Genomic DNA, 12,353 nt, shown 5'->3' on the forward strand with positions numbered 1-12,353 from the left:
ATATATATACAGTTGCAATCGAAATTATTCACCTCCATTGAAAATCAGGTTTATTGTCAAAATGTTCAGACTTTAGCTGTTTGCGCTTCACAAATCAAACAAAAGTAATTGAAATAGTTTGACACAATGAATACTTCAAGTGGTTTCAACAAATTCAACTGAAAATGCGACTTATAATGACTTCTCCAGTCTCAAAATGATTCAACCCCTTCATGGTGAGCTTCTTTAGTACTTAGTAAAGCACACTTTTTTACTTTTGCTGTTATGAGCTGCTGAAAACGAGATGCAGATTCCTGAGGAATCTTCTCCCGGTCCTCATGTTCAATGGCCTCCAGTTCAGTAATGTTGTTGGGTTTCTGCCTTCTTCAAATCCCACCGGAGATTTCCTGTGCGGTTCAAGTCAGGTGACTGTGATGGCCCTATTTCAGTTGCTTTTGTTTGATTTGTTTGTCGCAAACAGCTGAAAGTCTGTAGACTGACAATACACCTGATTTGCAATTATAATATTATAATAATATGATATTATTATAATAACTGCATTTATCATTTGTTTGTATTGCCTGCAATATTTTCTGAAACAAATTTAGTTGTTTTTGTTTCCCACAATTCATGTTCATGTTAATGAACGTTGTCTGTATGCTGTCACATATCTCTCTCTCTCTCTCTGTCTTTAAATCTGCCTTTTTGTCTTTTACAATCTGTGTAATTAGTTCATATGTGTTGAATGTCTAACTCTGTCAAGTGCATCAGTGTCTTTTGCTTTGCTCTATCTATCCATCTATCTATCTATCTGTCTATCTGTCTATCTGTCTGTCCTCAATAGTGAGTTGTGATCCACCCGTTCATGTCCAGCTCTAACAAGATGGAGAGAACATGTTATATGAGAATGAAAGGAGATAGTCCAAATAATGTCCGCATACTCTTGCTGCATCTCTAAACGGAAGTAAATTGCTCCCCCTGCTGGATGGTTAAATTAAGTCACAGTGTATGATGTGGGTTTCAAACTTCTCCCCAAAACCAAACAGTATTTATGGTTTTATGTTTGTTTGTTTTTCGTTTTGTTTTTGTTTTGTTTAGTTTTTTTAAATCAGATAATTTTTCAAGAAATCATGGTTATAATTACAGTGCCACAGAAAAGTATTTGCCCCTTCCAGATTTCCTTCATTTTTGCGTTTTTGTCACACTGGATTGTTTCATGTCTTTAAACGAAGTGTAACTGTTTAAAGTATTATTTCATAAAATGCTTTATTTCCATTAATACTTTAATACCATTATTTCACTTATATATATATATATATATATATATATATATATATATATATATATATATATATATATATATATATATATATATAATTTTCAAGCTATCCAACACCAACTGACCTTGTGTGAAAAAGTAATCGCCCCCTGCTTCAGAGGAAACACTTCAACAGTAAAACCTTGTTTGAAAATACATGATGAAATGTGATGAAAAACATTAATTTATTTGTTTGTTTGTTTGTTTAGCACCTAAATCCCCTGCATTAGCCAGAGGAAAGCACGTGCGCGTTGTTTACATCTCTCGGAGGCGCGTGACTTCCGGCTCCGCCCCCTTTCCTGCCGGTGCGGAAGTGGACTTCGGTGTGAGACACTCGGTATCGCCCACGTGGCTCATAAGAGACTTCGCCTTAACTGTTTAGTCGACAGAGGACACAGTACTGTCGAGTTATTTCACAATATCTGCTGTGCTTTTTTTTATTCGATCATAGACGGAGAGTTAGCTAAAGTGTCAGCTTAGCAGGCTAATTACCAGGTTTGCACTGAGATTCCTAAACAGAAGGAGTTGAGCTGAGCATCGACCAGAGGTAAGATCATTAAAAATAATCATTTATACGCTATGGTTTTATGTCAAGAGGTCAAAACTCACAGCTTTATAGATGTAACGTTGGCTAAAAGATGATATAGTTGTGTTATTATGTATATCATGCATATATTCATTGTTATAAATGTGTTATTATATACTGTTTATGTTTACATGCTTTTATATTATTATTATTTATTTACATAAAGTCATGTCATGTTGTAATGTAATAAGAACGTCTGTAATAGGTTATAGGCTTACTATAAATATAATGCTTATGATTGCTTGATAATATTTCAGTGCTTGATATGAGTCATGTGGTTTATCATGAGGATGTTTATATTCACCGATTTACTGATAATTATATAATAAGTGAAAAGTGTGCGAGGATGACCAGCTGACATCACTTCCTGAGTTATTTTTAAGCCTGGTATTATAAACGCTACATATTTTAAGAAACCTGGAGAAATAAATTCTCAACCCAGTGTGATAAACAGAAAGAAATACATATTTGAGTTCATCCAAAACCAAATAATATAGTTTAATATAATATACTGGCTTATAAATGGAATAATAATAGTAATACAAGTTATTTTTGGTGTTATTGTATGTTTCTTTGGAACTGCTGTCTGGAGTTCAGGTCCTGGTGAGGAGGAGGGTGGTGTTGGTTAAAATGGCTGTGTTTGTTAATTCTGTAGACGTCATGTCAGGAAGAGGAGGAAGAGGCCGAGGCCGGAGTCTCTTCACCTTTAATGTGGACTCTCTGGGTTTCGGCAGAGGAGAGGCTTTACCCACCGGCGTTCAGGCACCGTCACCACTCTACCCTGTACGCATGGGTTTGACTTCAACGCATTAATCCTCGCACAAATACTCACCGTGAACTTCGTACCCTCGTCCATAATGGGCCGGAGTAGTTTTCTGCATGGGGACGGTATTTATTTAACAACAAAGGAAGGAAGTTGGTGTATTTGCTCATGTCCACGTGTTCATTTTCAGCCCATGCAGTTCAGGCCGGTTCCTCTGCAGACGGGGGAAGAGGTGGAGTACATGCTCGCGCTGAAACAGGAACTCCGAGCCTCCAGCAAGAACCTGCCCTTCCACATCCAACCATCTGCACCCAGGAAAGGTAGAGAGACAGTAACGATACACACACACAGCTAATGGAGGACTGCTAGCGAAACCAGTATTGTTAAAACATCGGTAGCACAGACACATAATTACACGTACACTAAAATGTTAGGTGGTGTTTTTATCGTGGGCCACGGCGCTGTCGAATTCTCAAATTTGATTGGACAGAAGGATTTGTTTTCAGCCTTGACAGTAATGCAGGTTTATATTAATATACTCATTCTCATACTGTATCGTTTCTATAGTAACAACATAAAACGTACACATTTGAAAGCATATGTAATCGTTAATATGGGGAGGTTTTCTGTAAAGAGATATTTACTTAGCGGTTATGGAAGGAGTCTCCAGTGTCACTTGTAAAGATTTAATTTAAGTTTTTTTCTTTTTTTTTTACATGGGACTCTGTCCTGCACTCGTTTCTGTTGTGATGCTAAACACGTGGGTGAAGCTGTAGCTGGGTTTTTTTTAGTCGTTTGCATGTAAATGAAGCGTGTATGGGTATAACTTTCCAATCACAATAGGAAACTGTTTCTCATTTCTCAAGTCATCAGGGATCTCAATGGCTGGGTCGTAAGTCCATTGTTTCTGGTTCTTTGTTTCAACAGACGTGGCTCGTTACTCGGATAAATACCAGAGCGGAGAGGCCAAGTGTGGCGAATGGACTCCAGGTAAGCAAAAGACTCCAGGCATTAGATAATCTGTGTTATAAATCTGCTTTTTAAAAGGTATGGTAGTGAAGCGCAGTAATATTTATGTTTGTGAGTAATTGTGTTTCAGACTGGAGTCGACTCCCTAAAGAGCTTTGCATCAAAGTTCAGAAGTCACGCAAAGCCAGTGAGTGCTAACTACTACGTTATTAAAGGCCGTGTTTAATAAACACTATGATGGTTTAGTAATGTTACGTTTAACACATTACACATGACGCAGCACAGTGTGACTACAGATTCAGCCCCAAATATGTCTTTTTATTGAACACACACTCACACATTGTTGTTTCTGTCCACAGAGACCAAACCGGTAGTGAAGAGCAAAATTAAACCTGCTGCGCCCAAAGAAGTCTTACAAAAACTGGAGGTAAAATATCGGAATAAAAATATATATATATATATATATATATATATATATATATATATATATATATATATATATATATATATATATATAATATATTATATCTCCGAAAGTAGTTCCAGCTGCAGGATAAATCACAGGTTTATAATAATATGTGTATTCTAATACCTTATCGTTTCTATAGTAACAGCTTACACAGGGTCTTGTGCAGCAGACGCGTCACATAGACAAGTTAAAATCGTGTGTAATTGTTGATATAGTGAAGTTTTTTGTATGTTTAATTACATTTATGGACGGAGTCTCCAGTGTCCCCTGTTTAGAGGTAAATTTCTTACAACAGCACAAACCCCTAAGTGATTCCCCAAGTGATTCCCAAATCACCCCAATGATTCCTCAAGTGATTCCCAAAGTGATTTCTCAAGTGATTCCCAAATCAATAAAATGATTCAAGTGATTCCTCAAGTGATTCCCTAAGTGATTCCCGAATCACCCCATTGATTCCTCAGGTGATTCCCCACGAGGTTCCCAAAGTGATTCCTTAAGTGATTCCCCAAGTGATTTGCAAATCAACCTAATGATTTCTCAAGTGATTCCCCAAGTGTTTCCCAAATCACCCCAGTGAGTCCTCAAGTGATTCCCCAAGTGATTCCCCAAGTGGTTCCCAAAGTGATTCCCCAAGTAATTCCCAAATCACCTCAATGATTCCCCAAGTGATTCCCAAATCTCCCCAATGATTCCTCAAGTGGTTCCCAACGTGATTCCCAAGGCACCCCAATGATTCCATATGCAGATGATGTAATAACTATATAATGATATGATGACATTGAAATGATCTTGTCCTGTCTTTTCCCAATCTTATTTTTGTTATTATTATTATCTATAACGATAGAAGACAGATTGATGAACAGATACAGCTCCAGAATGATTGGCACCCTTAGTAAAAATGGCACATTTTTTTTTCTTTTTAAATTTGTTATTTATTTATTTATTTATTATTTATTTTGGGTTAAGTCGTTTGATCTGACATCGAAACTATGTGAGAAATCGAATCATTAACTGGAGTAAATTTCACAGAATAATAAATGAAAGCTAATAAATCCCGAGGCTGGCTGTAGATGGTGACAGATCATTTCATGGATTGATAGTCAGACAGACAGTGTGACAAATAGATGTCTGAATTCAGGCAGGCAAACATATACGACGCTAACCTTTTCAACAGAACCTGGAAAAGAAAGAGGCTGAGAACCAGTCCGAGGAGGAAGAGGACGAGGAGAAGAAGCAGAAGAAGACCGGAGAGGAAGAAGAAGAGCCTGACGACGCGGAGGACTACAATGAAGAAGAGTTTGAAGAGGTGAGAAGTTCGGAGATGAACTCTGAGATGATCGACACTGTAGATTACTATTAGAATCTACGTTTGCATTTGTTATTGTAAAACGAATCAGCACCTTCTGACCAATCAGAATGGAGAACTCGAGTGTGATCTCAGACCCTGTTTCCGCCGTGTGTTTCAGGAGACGGACTACATCATGTCGTACTTTGACAACGGCGAGGATTTTGGAGGAGACAGTGACGACAATGTAGATGAAGCCACCTACTGAAAAACACCATTTTAAACACTGTTTTATTTATTCCTCGTGTGCTGGAGGAAGGACAGTGTGTGTGTGTGTGTGAGAGAGACATGTGAGTCACGGCATATGTAAACTCTCACTGCATCCCTGTATTGTTTCTAACACACCCTCGCCGATTTCCCAGAGAAGAGGAGGCGCGTGTAGCGTGGGAATGCAAGCAGAACCCACATTGTTCCATAACATCCTGCTCTCTAATTAGCATGCTAATTCTTGTTAAATCCATATAAACGAGATGTACCTAATTCCTGTTCCGAGAATCAGAGGCGAGTACAAATGACATACAACCCAACTTGAACTCGAATATATTTTAAATATCAGGTATTTTATTGCTGCTGTTTACATTTATTAGCAGCTTTATCCGGTATTTATGCTGTTTTTAAAAGGATACGCCAGAATGCAATGCATTTTGGGATATTATCATAATGTCACTGAATGTGTTTGAGACAATTAACTGTAAACCGTGCTGGTGAAGAGATGATAAAGTGTTAAATGTGCTAAACTGTTAAACCATGAAGGTAAATATAATGAAGTTGCCCAGCAGGTGGCGGGATTTACTAGAGAAGCAGAGCTGTTCTGTCTAGTGAGAAGTGAAGTGAGTTGAAGCGCTAAACAAACTTTATTTATCTCAATAAAGTGGGCGGGGCGATATCAGGGCATGATGGAATAATGTGATATGACAATCGTAAGCAATGATGTACTTTAAGTGCGTTTATGAATGAAAATGTTTCTTGGTTTGCACGTAGCGAACATAATACCCTGTCTCAGTTCAGCGTCTGGTTATTCTCATTGAGTTCACTTCTCTCAGTTTGTATTTAGCGTTTAAAATGGAAACCTGTACACTTTCTTTTATTTATTTATTTATTTATTTATTTATTTTTAAAGTCCACACAGGAAGTGATGTCGTGTAATGACACCAGAACCTGATTACCGGCTGAAGCAGACCGAGTTTTTGATTGTTTTCGTTTTTGTTTTGTGTTGTTTGATTGTTTTATCATTTCTTCGTCTTCAGTAAGCGCTTTATCCTGATCAGGGTCGCGGTGAACGTGTAGTTTATCCTGGGAGTACTGGGGGAAACACGGGAATACACCGTGGATCATTCCATCACACACTCAAACTCGTTCACACCTCGGGGGGATTTTATTTTAGCCAGTCCACCTAGCTGTGAGGTTTCTCACAGGAAAGCGGAAGAAAGAAAACAAGAGGAATACGGGGAGAACTCCTGCGCAGAAACTCCACACGGACAGTAACCTGAGCTCGGGATCGAATCAGGGAGTGCGATGCGCTTTATAACAGCAAAATGTGTCATGTCCACCATGGACAATTCCTCCCCAGACCACCAAAGGGCACCCTCACACATTTTTTTTCTTTTGTTGTCTGCTCCATTTCCGTCCTTGATTGTGCTCATCTGTTTGGTGTTTCCCCAATTAGTTCTCTGTTTAAGTTCCACGTTTTGCTCCTCGGTTGTGGAACATTGTGTGTGTTTATTTGCACCGTGAGTGCTTTTTTTCCTGTCGAGTTTGCTTTTCTTCGCCTTGCCTTAGTCTAGAGGTTCTAGTTTGTGGGATCTAGAACCACTTGGGTTTTTTTTTTAGTTGTTTTGCTGATAAAGAGTTCTGCACTGGGGCGCACGGTGGTTTAACGGTTCGCACTGTTACCTCGCACCTGCGGGGTCAGGGGTTCAAATCCCACCACTGCCCTGGGTGTGCCGGAATTGGCATGTTCTCCCTGTGCTTCAGGGGTTTCCTCCTCCAGTCCAAAGACATACATGCACTGTAGGCCGATTGCCATTTCCAAATTGTTGATGGATGGATGGGATTCGGCACTCTCATCTGACTCGTTTTATTCCATGACGAAATGCTAGCGACATAACGTACAGTACGTTTAATGATATTAACTAAAATGCATGACTCAAAATGAGCTCGTACAGATAACACAAGGAGGATATGTGTTGTGCGTGCCGGACAACATTGACTGCTTAACGGACATGACACACTGCTACACAACAATAATGTCACAAAGTAAAATAAACAACAACAACAACGCATGAATATGCATCTAAACTGCGGTGGGGTGTGAGTGTGACGTGTGTGTATTTTTCTAGCAAGAAAGAAATAGAACCTAATGAATTAATATGATAAACAGAACATGAAGGAACGTGTATAACCGCTATGTGTAACTGCACAAAGCATCCGGTCGGAAATGACCTTTGACCCCAGAATCTGACCATACATTAAACCTGGTTTATCATTTATTTCCCGTTCACTTCAGGAGGAAAAAAAATGTGTGTGTGTGTGTGTCTGGGCTTGAAGCGTTTACTTGATTCCTGAAATTTATCAGTTTTTCTCCCACGATGTTTAGCGTGACTGAAGCAGCACTGACCTTGAGGTGTGAGGGGAGGTGTACACTGTTTCAACACACTCCCCGTTTCACACAGTGTGTGTGTGTGTGTGTGTGTGTGTGTGTGTGTGTGTGTGTGTGTGAAAACAATGTTTAAAACTTCCCACTTACAGCATTTCACCAGAACGGTACGGTATTTATTGTATAGCTTTAACCCCCGGATCATAAGAATCAGGTTTATGATCTCATTTTATTGATAGTCACAGTCGCACAGGATTAGCTCTAGCTACACATGTATAGCAAGAAGCTGTGCATTATGACCTTTGACCCTGAACCCTGGTACATAAACGTAATATTTGCGAATACACAAACGTGTGTCATCGGCAATACAGCTACGGTGAAGTTTTCCATAAGATGTCAATGGAAGGAGTCTCCAGTGTCAGCACTTTGTAACGGTCAGGATAAACAGCTGGAACTTTAAGTTTTCCGACACGGGAAAGTCTTCAGGATGGAAGAGTTTGAGGGGAGAAAAAGAGATGAAAGCCTGTTCATAGCTGCTATAACATAAGTGAAATAAGAACTAGCTTGTTTCCTGGATGTTTCTCAAGTACTGTAACAATAAACTGATAAAAACAACAGTTGTTTATTAATGAGAGAAAAAAAACGGCATTAATGTTGTATAAGTGGAATAAAACACTTTATGTGCAGTTATTGGAAAATAATCAACCTCGGGTAGTAACGCGACGGTAACACCGCTTCACATCACACCACCACGTCCTTGATTATTTTCCCATAAGTGCATTCCTTCAAGTGGTTCATTCCTTACATAACATTCAGCATTGCTAGGTTATATCAATCCCTGCTGAAACAAACACTCCATTAGAAACCATTAGGGATGTCTAGTGGCTCCTAATGAGGTTTAATGTGTCTCTGGTGATGGTTCCTGATGGCCTTTCTTGTGTTGTTCTGATAAAAGTCATCTACACATGCTGGTATTTAATAGTGAACCCAGAAAATTCCTAATGCGAACGTTCATAAAGCTGAAGCAAACCAATATAACCATATCTGAGGGTTGATGGAAACCGTTAGAGATTTTTTCTTGAAGGATTGTATTTATTGTATATATCAGGGATATCACACTGTGCAAACGTGCATGGTGTAAGCGATACGCATTCCTGGATGCTGGCAAGGGCGTGCTGAAACGTGTAAACAACAGGAACGGATGAATCACTGCACTTTATTGTGAGGCATTGGTAGTTGCAGTGCAGTACTACGAAATGATAAAGACTTTTAAAGTAGTTCTACGGAGCCAGAGAGATTGTGCGTTAGCGTGTAGTAAATTTGATTGACAGCTGTGTCTGCACAATGAATGTCCAAGCATTGAAAGCTTATTTATGAACTGAGTGACGCGCTCATACTCATACATATCAAAACATAGCACCGTGACCTTTGTTCGCAGTGCTGAGCTCTCTCTCTCTCTGTGTGTGTGTGTGTGTGTGTGTGTGTGTGTGTGTGTGTGTGTGTGTGTGTGTGTGTAGCTACGTATGCAGAATGTTTTTGTGGTGAGTTTAAAGAACACAGTGTACCACAAAAACCGAAACATCACCCACTCTCTTGTGTGCTCCATATCACCCTGAGAGAATATATCACTCTCAGATACAAGAGGCTATATATATATATATGACATTCACAGACAAACACAGCACATATACACACTGTTACACTACTGCAGCTAATAGAAGTAAAGTTGTGTACAACATTAGAGCTGGAAACGTTCCAGGTATTGTAACTGTTCTTGTATTAGCAAAATAATAAAGGAAAAAAAAAAGATGAAATGTAAAACCACATCTTGTCATTTTTAATGTAGATGATCAGCCAGGCCATGTACAATGTATATAGGGGTGGCGGGGTGGGGGATGGGGGTGGGGTGTGTGTGTGTGTGTGTTCTGTCTAATTTAGCATGAAAGTTGCCAAACTAACGTTGCTCAGATGTAAGAGGAGATTACCTAAAGATTAGCGAAATGATCACGCAACAATGATCACTTCAACATACATAGTAAGTTATCTCACTAATAATTTAAATCATTTTGTAAAAGTAGCAAAAGTAAATGTGATACCCTTTAATCATCTGAATCATTTGTTTATCAAATTATCGAGTTGCTAATTCTGCGTCCAGCTTTATTCCCTTCACCAGTAATAAATTACTCCATCAGAGTACAGCTCTGGCAGGATTTATTCTGATTATAATGTCTTTTTTGTTAAGTTTTTTTGAAGCACTGCATGTTTGGGTTGTTTGTTTTTTTGGGGGTTTTTTTTGCTCACAGGATAATTATCTGGTTGCGCTGTGCGCCTACTGATTTCAGCCTGAGATGTGGACACAGTGAAGAAAGTAAAGCTGAGAAAACTGGCTTGGAAACGATCCTGGGGGCGGAGCTTCGTGAACATGGGCCGGAACTCACCTAACCATTAGAGACCTAACTTAAACAAAACAAACAAACAAAATCATAATCTTACCTAGTGCACCTTTAACCTCACTGCCTTACAGACGATAGGTGGCACAATAACGCAAGACACACGTGTGCTGTAAGGCGCCTAAACTCAAATCTACAGCTACAGCATTGTTTGCAAGACATATTAATTATCATGAAGCTGCTTTTCAGAAATCAGTCCACACAAGATCTACTGCAGTAACCTACTATAAAGGTACGAGAAATAGAGAACCGCTGAGAGGAACCGAGACCTGTACAGAGATCTCAGTCCACTCATCTGATACTGATTTGCAGAAATTGGTTTAAAACAGATGCAGGAGTTCAGGGAAAGGACATGCCGGTGATATAAGATCAGGGATTGATGTTAAAAGGGTGAAATGGAGGATGTACTGATCAGGGTGGATGTATACAGGCTACTAGAGTGAAATACATTCATGAGATGAGGGACATCTTTTGCTCTTGAAGCTTGGTTTTAAACTGACATGCTGTTTTTGTATACATGAAATAATACGTAGTCTTATTGTTTATCAGTATCAGCATCTTAAACCCCATTAGTGATTAGTGAGCCTTGGTCAGACGCTTATGAAGGACATTTTGAATTGAATTGATTTACCCTTACAGAAAAATGAGACATATTTTCCCTTTTGATTAGACGAGAAGATGCATTTCACCATGTTATGTCCTGAAACCGCGCATGCGAATTCCAGTACACACATCACGACATCATGTGAAGATCATGCGCAGTGATCATATGTCCACATGTCATACATACAATCATGTAATGTAATGTAAATAAGTGAATCATATTGGGTCAGGGGGATCATGTGAAAAATCACAGTTGAAAATAAATGTGAAAAAAAAAAACACGTGCAAAAAAAATCACCTATGAACATAAATGATAAATAAATTGTGGAGAAAAGAAATCACATAATATCCAATCAGTCTAATCATTAAGTTTAAGTCTCTTCTCAACTTGGCATGTGCTCGATAGGCGCAGTCCGTAATCCATCCCTCTTCCTGTTTTAGTCTCGCAGAGGAAGTGGGAACGGGGAGTAGGTGCTGACTCAGTTTCCTTTATTTGAGTACAAAGCTGGGTATTCAAACACAACGTTGACGTGAGTGTGTAATGAGATAAAACAGAAATTAGGCTCTTTAGAGTGTTTCCTACAAGGCTGGTGGAGCAACTAGAAGTATACAGTCCAAGTGCACATTGTCTAAGTAAAATACAGACTACACAAAGTGACAGAACCTTAAGTTTAGGTTACGTTTGTTTCAGTGAAAGGGCCAGTAGAGCATTATGTACTTAAAACACTTTAAAATCACATATTCAGCTGCCTTTAAGTGTGAGTGTAATAGATTGCACCACATGGTTATTATTACGCCATTGATGAGACCTTGGGATATAACGCATTGGTTAAATTTGATAGTTTGATCGTCAAGCTATCATAAGTATTCATAAGTATTCGATTTTAGCCCTCCCATCTAATATGACCAGCAATATTAGTTTGTTTTTGGTCATGTCCAACGAAGTCAGCTCTTGCGTTTTTCCACAATGTGCCTGCTTTACGCTGTAATGCATTTTTAATACTATCAAACACCAGCACGCAGCGTTGGTCACATGTCAGGATAATAACGCAGCTGTAGGTCCTGCTGTACGCTTTCTTTGGTTTGTTTGTCTCAGAGTTATCGCTTCCCTCCTGCACAGCGCTTCTGACGCTCGTTCGGCTCTTCGACACGATGCCTGTATTATTTCAACAAACAGCGCAGTTAATACCACTGTTCACATTTCCCGAGTCAATAAACGGTCCGCTTCGGACTTCCTTCCTCGTCACTCTCAGGGTCGAGACCTGAAGAATCAGG

General features: G+C 39.2%; 1 protein-coding gene across 1 annotated transcript; it reads left to right on the plus strand.

Moving 5' to 3' along the window:
- Positions 1 to 1,617: 1,617 nt before the first annotated feature.
- polr3gla (RNA polymerase III subunit GL a) lies at positions 1,618 to 6,421 on the plus strand. Its single transcript, XM_017480657.3, has 8 exons — positions 1,618 to 1,844; positions 2,539 to 2,666; positions 2,837 to 2,966; positions 3,574 to 3,636; positions 3,746 to 3,802; positions 3,975 to 4,042; positions 5,259 to 5,390; positions 5,551 to 6,421. The coding sequence occupies exons 2-8, from the start codon at positions 2,544 to 2,546 to the stop codon at positions 5,635 to 5,637; spliced, it is 660 nt and encodes a 219-aa protein (XP_017336146.1). The 5' UTR covers positions 1,618 to 1,844; positions 2,539 to 2,543; the 3' UTR covers positions 5,638 to 6,421.
- Positions 6,422 to 12,353: the final 5,932 nt, after the last annotated feature.

This window comes from Ictalurus punctatus, chromosome 12 (genome assembly GCF_001660625.3).
Source record: "Ictalurus punctatus breed USDA103 chromosome 12, Coco_2.0, whole genome shotgun sequence".
NCBI lineage: Eukaryota > Metazoa > Chordata > Actinopteri > Siluriformes > Ictaluridae > Ictalurus > Ictalurus punctatus.